Here is a 9879-nt window from a genome sequence, read left to right as displayed (position 1 = left end):
ATATCAAATTTCTAAATCTCATAATTTCATCATTAAATCAACCTTTCTTTATTGTTTTGCTTTCGAATCAATAGTTAAAGATAACCCTAAAAATATGAAAGCTGTACCTACATATTGAAAAATATCAAGTTTATGTTTTTTTCTTTGTGTAGGTAGGTACCTAGTAATTGTTCATTTGATTGGGTAGGTACTTGTGTGAATTATTATCTCCTGTTCGCGGTGTATTTGATTTCTAAGCCTTTTTTTCTTAGAACGTTCTTTGAATAGTATTGGAATATTTCATACAATATTGCATTTTATTTGATTTCAACAGTTTTGAAGAGTGGATGAAGATTTGCCTACGTGCCGACATATGTAGCAAAAAAACTGTTATATTATGATAATCTTTTGCAGCAGATATAGTTATATTATGGTTAATAACAAATCTCTTTCCTCTAACTAGGGTGGGCTTCAAAATTAAACCTTTACTCTCATACCTCAACCAAAATGTTATATCAGGGAGGTTATTCGAATTATTGAGATATTGTCTGACTGTTTTAACAAAAACTTTTATGATAAACTTGTTTCATTTCTACTATTGTAAATATGACCAAAGAAACATTCAATACAATAACAATAAATGGAAAATTGCTACAACGTATATTTATATTAGTAAAGACCTTTTTATGTCGTTTTAATTAAAATGATTGCTACATATTACATGAAGTGGATTAATTTTATTTTCAATCATTCTTTTTTTATAATATAGGTACATTATGAAGCAATAATTGTTGCCATTACCTACATATAAAACATATTTAATATAACATATTGTGTTAACTAAAACAATATTTACATTATAACAACACAGTGCCGAATGTGGCGTTAGAAGGGGTAGGTACACCAGTAATAACACATTTATCTTTTCTAAAATCTCCAAAATAGATCCGTAGTCGTTGGCAATGTAATCTATCATCTTTTGGTGGCAATCACTTGCACACTCGCAGACATATACGCATCTCTCTGAAATATGCAACAGTTAATATACGAAATAAATGTCGGTCCTACCCGATCGGCATCTGGTAAGGTCAGTAGCGTGGTTGACTCCGGTCCCAAGGAAGAAAGGTACAATCCTCGCTCAAACAAATTATTATTAAGTTGTAAAAATTATTTTAAAATAGATGTTTTACGGCAAAAAAAAATTTACAGGCTGATTTTTTGTCAAACACATGATAAAGGTATATGTTATTAATTTTTTTTAAACTTCGTTTTAGATGTTGTTAAAAAATACAAACTTATTTTGTTTAAGGTAAAAAAGAATCTCAACAATTTTATTAACAGTTTAGAAATATTAATTCGTGAACCCTGGCGACCAATTGTAATGACAACTCAAGAACTCACTCAAGTTATTCGTAATGAACAAAAAATTATCATATTATTATTTTTTTATTAAATTAAAGTAACTTGTATTTTTAAATTATCAATTTATTGAATTTTAAAGACATCTCTAATATATCAAAAAATTTTAAGTGTGTATTTTTGAAGCAAGAAGGTTTCATTTATTTTTTTCGTTAGAGTCAAAAGGTGTATTAATTCGCAAAGGGTCGAACAGCTCTGCTATCTATGGATACTCTCCTTTTTCTGCAAAGCCACTCCAATCCTATCACGAGAAGTGCTGCAAAAAAGCCTGTAAGAAAATTGTAAAAAATATTTAGAATCCTTGAAAAGTGCTCAAAAAAGTTTTAAAAAATGCACATCCTGATAATATCAACCGTGTTTTAGTTTTGTGCATATGTGTACAAAATATTATTTGTGCACAAATATGCATCTAAAGAGATGTTCTCTTTCCGTCATGGTGAGAAATATGATCTAAGCGGTGTTAGAATGAGAAAAAAACACACTTTATATTCAAATCTAGAGGTTGATCACATAACTAGCGTCCTTGATCCCTTCGGCACCGGTTCGTAGTCGGGATACACGCCAAACGCGCGCCCAACATTTGTACACGGTTGACATTTGTCACATGAGAACGGGTCGCTTCTACGATTCGTTCTTAAGTTCAAAAGCTCGGCTATGGAACGAACTGCCGGCCTCTGTGTTTCCTCCCTCCTACAACATGGGACTCTTCAAGACCCATGTTCACTCCTTCCTCTCCACAAAAAGACCCTCCACACAGCATTCCCAAAGATGACATAGGCCCTGAGGGAAATTATTTTCTTCAGGGCCTCCTGTGTGGAGTTAATTTAAAAAAATAAATTTAAAAAAGCGTTTTATTCCTGCATTTGTGGCTTGGCTTCCTTGGCATCTACGGCGTAGATCACACCTATCCTTCGGAAAACTGGTATATTATAGGTATTGTATTGTTTAAAACATGCATTGACAAGATTTTCATAGATATATAGGGAAAATTGAACAACTCATCCACCAGCAAGAGTGATGTTTTTGTAGTATTATTGAAATAACGTTTCTTTTTTCTGAACAGGTTGCGATTAAAATAATGAAGTGCGTTGATGTCGAACGCGTGCAGAAGTACTGATAAAAGGAAAAATAATCTTTTTACATTGTATTTTTTCATTTGAAATGGCAAAACAATTTTACCTTTTTCGCGTTGCGCTGAGCGTGAGAACTAGCGCTAATTGAGATCACAGTGGTTAGTAGTTTTGTAGTCTTATATTTTGAAAAAATGCACTGATGTTTGCTATACTCGTATATCATTTTTAATACATGCATACTTACATCGTCGGAACTAGAGCCCATGGAGAGTTTTGTATGCCTTGAGTAAACGCCTCCACTCCTGCTGGTCTCATACTATTTCCCTACATTTAATTATTTTTTATTTTTTTATTTATTCATTGCATTGTTTATTACATTCATTAAGAATGTTTAGACCACAAAGCAAGGCACATGACCGTGCTGTGGTGGTTGTTAATATAGTTCTACTGTTCATTACGACTAAGGCTGCTGTTTTTGTCTCCTCACCATCCTTACAAATCATTATTGTGCCTACATGTACATGCTGTACATTCCGTTATGGCTGCCAATTCATTATGACTATGGATGCCGTCTTTGCCTCCACGTCATCCCTACAGCTTATTGCGATTAAGGCTGCCGTTTTTCTCTCCAAACCATCCCCGCAGTTCATTATGCTACTCTAAAATTCATTACGGCTGCCATATTTACCTCCACACCATTCCTACAGTGGACCATGACTGTGGATGCCGTATTTGCTTCCACATCGTCTGTACAGTTTATTATGATTAAGGCTGCCGTTTTTCTCTCCAAACCATCCCCGCAGTTCATTATGCTACTCTAAAATTCATTACGGCTGCTATATTTACCTCCACACCATTCCTACAGTGGATCATGACTGTGGATGCCGTATTTGCCTTCACATCGTCTGTACAGTTTATTACGATTAAGGCTGCCGTTTTTCTCTCCAAACCATCCCCGCAGTTCATTATGGTACTCTAAAATTCATTACGGCTGCCATATTTACCTTGTGATGTTTTGAATATCCACAAAAATAAACGATAAATAATAAACGAACGTGCTCAAAAAAATTTTTTGTTTATACAACGACGGAAGATTTATTGACAGACAGGCCTGGAGTAAACAGATTCCCACGGGAAAGGAGAAACCGGAGGGACAGTCGAGCCTTGAACTTGGGTGCATTGACAGCCCCGAGAAATGGATACAAATCAGAAGTGTTGTTTGAAATTACAGTTAATTATTGAATTCAAATGGTATTAGAGAATATTGTGGAATATTGAATTAAAGTGAAAGATTATTGATCCGGTGTTTGTGTGAAGTGAAAGTGGTTCGACTCAGTGAGAAAACAATTAATAATAATGACAATAATAATAATTGGATAATTTGTAGAGCGCCGTTTTGTGAAAAATCACCCCAGGGGCGCTAAGGGTTGGGCGATCGCGATTATAATATAAAATGTGTTAAATTAAACGTGATTTCGTAAATATGTAGTTCAAACTAAGTGACTTGTCTTAAAAACATGGAAATGATAAAAATAATGATTCCGTTTTTTAAAACAGAGTGAACATATAAAGGCAGGAAGTGTTTAATCGGGCTAGGTTATTGATTTGGCGAGATGGCATTCTATCCACGGAGACCGAAAACCAGAGAATCAAATAAATTATTAACTGTGGGTTCGAATCCTGACAGATTAGGGAGGTACAATTTTATTTACAGGAATATTTAATTACCCTTTTATAAGCGTAGGGAGGAGGTCGAAAATTAAAGTGATTTAGCTATATAGTGTAACCAGGTAAGCTTCACGCTGAGAATGAGAGGTGACTAACTGGGTGAGTTTTTTTATATTATTTATTAAATTCCAGAGGACCCCTTTTAAAAGACGGATACAACTAAGTTTACGACACCTGCCGCCCAAACAATGTTATCATTAAAAGGAATACCTTAGACGGATTGTCAATCAGCTGTGAGTGAGAGACAGGCCAATGACCTTTTCATATATAGGCCGAGAGGCGCGGTGTACAGTCAGTCAAAGGGGGAAGTTTTGCTAGCGTATGCCGTCCCGAATTGAAAGCGATCGGATGCAACCAGACGGAACAAAATGAAAACTTTTCTTCTGTTATTTGACTTTCTAATTTAATACTTTTCATCTATTGTTTGACTTTCTAAGTTACGAATTGGGATGCACAAAAACAAATCTAAAGTCAAAAGAGGGAGATGGTAATCTCCGAAATAAAACTACCAACCGAACAACTTTTCTCAACGGGTACCTTTCGAGAAGTAGGCAGCCTCTTTAAATTAAATGCAAAAATCAAACCAATTATCCGTTTATACCTACCTGAGAGGATAGGTATTCAGTAGAAGTTACCCATACCTAATACACGAGGATGCTAGTAACCTCATAAAATAATTACTAGAACCGAATATTAAAATACAGACAGTCCTCATCCTAAATTTGGCACTTCGAGTAGACCTTACATATATCTCACATGATAATTGGCTGAATGGGTAGGCACACAACCTATCGTTAAAAAGCAGGCTAAATGTCGACAAGATCGTCGTGTGTTATCTATGTATTGACCTAGAAAGGGATGTAAATCCCCGACGGCGTGGGAGTTACAATGTTTTCTAGAGGTGGCTCGTAACTTAGGACCTTACGTGTCACATTTTCGCGACTAGATTCGTGACAAGGGATGTCATGGCTTTCCCCTTCTACACTCAGTAAAGTAGGTTATCCTGGAGGTGTTTGAGATTGGGGCAATTCTGAAATTGGTGATGAGACCTGGTTTTCTTTATTCTGGCGTGAAGGTTGCCGATTTGGAACAAGGGGAGACCCGGCCTGTTGTGATATCCAGACACGCAGATATCGATCGCCTTGCTCAAATTATCATCCATCAGTTTTGTTTGGTAAGAGGAGGAGTCAATCTTAGCTTGAAAAAAAATTCATTTCCTTTCCTCTCCTTCCCCTCCTAAAAATATATACATGGATGGCGCCGACAACTAACACCATAAATTTATCGTATGTATATCACATATATAAAATCTAACACTTTATTATATTCACATTACCCTACGATAGGTAGAATCAAGTAGCTAGGGGGGGGGGGAGCAGGCGACTTAGAAGATAAGGTTTATAAAATGGTTTTAAAACACAGCGGTAATGGATTCAACTCACTCTATCTCAAAAGAACCAAAGGATACCACACATATATAGATAACTAGGTTTCTAAACCGAGAAAGAAAAACCCAACACAACGTTCGGTGAAGCCTTTTTATACTGAACCGTCACGTGAAATGAGTACGTTCAAGGTCGTACGTCACGTAGACAAACTAGGATGTACACACTTGAAGAGGTGTGTAATAAAGAAAAGGAGGACCTTCCTACCCCGGATATATATATAACCAAAGCCTTATGGAAAAGTTACCTACGGGACTTAAGGAAAATTTATCGTAGAAAGAAGAGAAGGAAAAGTTTGAAGTAGAAAGGGCAGATCATTACAACCTCCACACCATTCCTACAGTGGACCATGACTGTGGATGCCGTATTTGCCTTGTAATGATTTTTCCTCTTCAAACTTTTCCTTCTCTTCTTTCTACGATAATTTTTTTTAAGTCCCATAGGTAACTTTTCCATAAGACTTTGGTTATGTATATATCCGGGGTAGGAATGTCCTCCCTGCCGTCTTTACAAGCCCTTGCCCCTCTCTTTATTACACACCCCTTCAAGTGTGTGCACCCTAGTTTGTCTACGTGGTTTACGATCTTGAACGTAATCATTTCACGTGACGGTTCAGTATAAAAAGGTTTCACCGAACGTTGTGTTGGCTTTTTTGTTTCTCGGTATAGAAACCTAGTTATCTTTGTATGTGTGTGGTACCCCTCGTTTCTTTTGAGATAGAGTGAGTGGAATCCATTACCGCTGTGTTTTAAAGCCATTTCATAAACCTCATTCTCTGACTCGCCTGCTCACCGACTAGCTACGTGATTCTACCTGTCGTAGGGTAATGTGAGTATAACAAGGTGTTAGATTTTATATGTGTGATAAACATACGATAAATTTATGGTGTTAGTTGTCGGCGCCAACCATGTATATATTTTGGGAGGGGAAGGAGAGGAAAGGGAATGAATTTGTTCAAGCTAAAGTTGGCTCTTCCTCTTTACCAAACAAAACCGATGGATGATAATTTGAACAGGGTGATCGATATCTGCGTGTCAGGATATCACAACCGGCCGGGTCTCCCCTTGTTCCAAAATGGCAACCGTCACGCCAGAATAAAGAAAACCAGGTCTCCTCACCAATTTCAGAATCGCCCCAACCTCATGCACCTCCAGGAAAATCTACTTTACTGAGTGTAGAAGGGAAAACCATGACATCCCTTGTCACGAATCTAGTCGCGAAAATGTGACACGTAAGGTCCTAAGTTACGTGCCACCTCTAGAAAACGCTGTAAATTCCTCGTCGTCGGGAATTTATATCCCTTTCTAGGTCAATAACATAGATAACACACGACGATCTTGTCGACATTTAGCCCGCTTCTATCGATAGGTTGTGTGCCTACCCATTCAGCCAATTATCATGTGAGATATATGTAAGGTTTACTCGAAATGCCAAATTTAGGATGAGGACTGTCTGTATTTTAATATTTGGTTCCAATAATTATTTCATGAGGATACTAGCATCCTCGTGTATTAGGTATGGGTAACTTCTATTGAATACCTATCCTTTCAGGTAGGTATAAAAGGACAATTGGTTTGATTTTTGGCATTTAATTTAAAGAGGCTGCCTACCTCTCGAAAGGAACCTGTTGAGAAAAGTTGTTCGGATGGTAGTTTTATTTTGGAGATTACCATCTCCCCCTTTTGACTCTAGATTTTTTTTTGTGCATCCCAATTTGTAAATTAGAAAGTCAAACAATAGATGAAAAGTATCAAATTAGAAAGTCAAATAACAGAAGAAGAGTATTCATTTTGTTCTGTCTGGTTGCATCCGATCGCTTTCTATTCGGGCGGTCATACGCTAGCAAAACTTCTCCTTCGACTGACTGTACACCGCGCCTCGGCGTACATATGAAAAGGTCATTGGCACGTCTCCCTTTTTCAGCTGATAGATAATCTGATTGACACATTCCCTTTTGAAACATTATTTGGGCGGCAGGGGCTGTAAACTTAGTTGCTGTTCTTCGTTGTATCCGTCTTTTAAAGGGTTTTCTGAAATTTAATAAATAATACAAAAAAACTCACCCAGTTAGCCATCTCCCACTCTCAGCGTGAAGTCTACCTGGTTACCCACTAAATCGCTAAATCAGTTTAGTTTTACGGTCTCCTCCCTACCAGCATTCCTTCCTCCTTTTAGCGAAATCCTTGCAATTTGTTCAATTTTGGTCCCCTCCCTACGCCTATAAAAGGGTAATTAAATAATTCTGTAAATACAATTGTACCTCCCTAATCTCTGTCAGGATTCGAACCCGAGTTTTATGATTTGTTTGATTCTCTGGTTTACGGTCTCCGTGGTTAGAACGCCATCTCGCCAATCGTTAATTCTTCCTTAATCCGATCAAACACTTCCTGCCTTTAAATACGTTCACTCTGTTTTAACGCAATCATTATCATTATTATTTCCATGTTTTTAAGACAAGCAATCTAGTCCGAACTGTATACGAAATCACGCTTAAATCAACACAACTTTATAACACAATCGCGATCGCACAACACCTAGCGCCCCTGAGGTGATTTTTTCACAAAACGGCGCTCTACAAATTATCCAATTTTCTATCCTCACTGAGTACAGCCACTTTCACTTCACACAAACACCGGTTCAATAATATTTCACTTTAATTCAATATTCAACAAAGCTTTCTAACACCATCTGAATTCACTAATTAACTGTAATTTCACACAACACTTCTGATTTGTATCGATTTCTCGGAGCTGTCAACGTACCCAAGTTCAAAACCCGACTGTCCCATCGATCTCTGCTCCCTTCCCGTGGGAACGTGTTTACTTTAAAAAAAACCCTGCCTGTAATCTTCTCCTAGTCTAAAAAAAAATTTTTTTGGGGTACGTTCGTCTCGTTTATTTTATGTGAGTATTCAAATCATCAAAGCCTCCACATCGTCTGTACAGTTTATTACGATTAAGGCTGCCGTTTTTCTCTCCAAACCATCCCCGCAGTTCATTATGCTACTCTAAAATTCATTATGGCTGCCATATTTACCTCCACACCATTCCTACAGTGGACCATGACTGTGGATGCCGTATTTGCCTACACATCGTCTGTACAGTTTATTACGATTAAGGCTGCCGTTTTTCTCACCAAACCATCCCTGGAGTTCATTATGCTGCCTACAATTCGTTATAGCTACCATATTTTCCTCCGCATCATTCCTACAGTTCACTATGATTATGGATACCGTCTTTGCCTCTATACCATCCCTACAGTTTATTACGACTAAGGCTGTCGTTTTTGCCTCCACAACATCCCTACAGTTCATCATGACTAAGGCTGCCGTGCTAAGATGTGTTGGAGATACACATGTCTCCTGATGACGGACACTGTAATGCTGTCCGCAACGTTGGCTAAAGAAGGAGGTAGCGCAATACGGCACAATACCCCAAAAATAAATCACAATGCTATCATTCCTTTCATTATTAACTATTTTTAGATTTAACCCATAACCTGAGTGAACCTATTCATTTATGTGATCCTGCTAATTATTATTATTTATCATAAAAATCTCACCAAATTTACCATAAAAAATTTAAGATATTATAGCATATAATTTAGAACCGTCTGCTGCTATTATTTTCGTACGACAAAAAGAAGTTGACATTGATAAGTAAACTATTACCATGTTTACTAAGAAATGTTACACAGCAAGTCACAGGACGCTGTTATATCATGGAAATCGCCAAATTCAGCCACATAAGGTTTTTCCGGTTTTCTTAAATTAAGTGTAAATGTTATTATTATTTTTGTTATTCAATAATCAATGAATAATTTGTTTGCTTGAACTGCCACGCTATTTTTGCATGACCATTTTATCCTTTGCGGGAAACCTCGATTAAAATATTCTTTCTCCGAAATTGACAAGGTTTGCGGAAGAATAAAATTAATGTATCCTCATTTGTGTTATTTCGTTTGTCTGGACGTTAGCATAAGGGTGTGTGAGAATATGTCTGTGTATATGATATTGACACTTAAATTTGAGCCGTAAAAATATTAAAAAATTATTTCATGACTCTTGTGGAATGTAATGTTGTGAACGAAAAAAAATTTAACGTTTACTGCTGTAATATACATTACCCGTGAATTATAATACCTAAACATAACTACGTTTGTTTAAATGTGATTATCGCACAATATTCCCAACCGTCTGGAGTCAGTGATATATTTGATTGAGTGATTGGGGTATT

The 9879-nt window shown here is 36.9% G+C and overlaps 1 protein-coding gene across 2 annotated transcripts in view; it reads right to left on the bottom strand.

Moving 5' to 3' along the window:
* Positions 1–1490: 1490 nt before the first annotated feature.
* Ir93a (Ionotropic receptor 93a) overlaps positions 1491–9879 on the bottom strand; it is a 38033-nt gene continuing 29644 nt past the window's right edge. For both annotated transcript variants that reach the window (XM_089637214.1, XM_089637213.1), the window contains one exon: positions 1491–1666. In XM_089637214.1, coding sequence (XP_089493340.1) covers positions 1569–1666 — 98 coding nt within the window. In that variant the 3' untranslated portion in view covers positions 1491–1568. The remainder of the gene's footprint in view (positions 1667–9879) is intronic.

Source organism: Hesperophylax consimilis, chromosome 11, assembly GCF_061612785.1.
Source record: "Hesperophylax consimilis isolate HC1 chromosome 11, BYU_Hcon_1.0, whole genome shotgun sequence".
Lineage (NCBI taxonomy): Eukaryota > Metazoa > Arthropoda > Insecta > Trichoptera > Limnephilidae > Hesperophylax > Hesperophylax consimilis.
The sequence above is the reverse complement of the archived record's forward strand: the minus strand, read 5'-3'. Positions and strand labels throughout refer to the sequence as shown.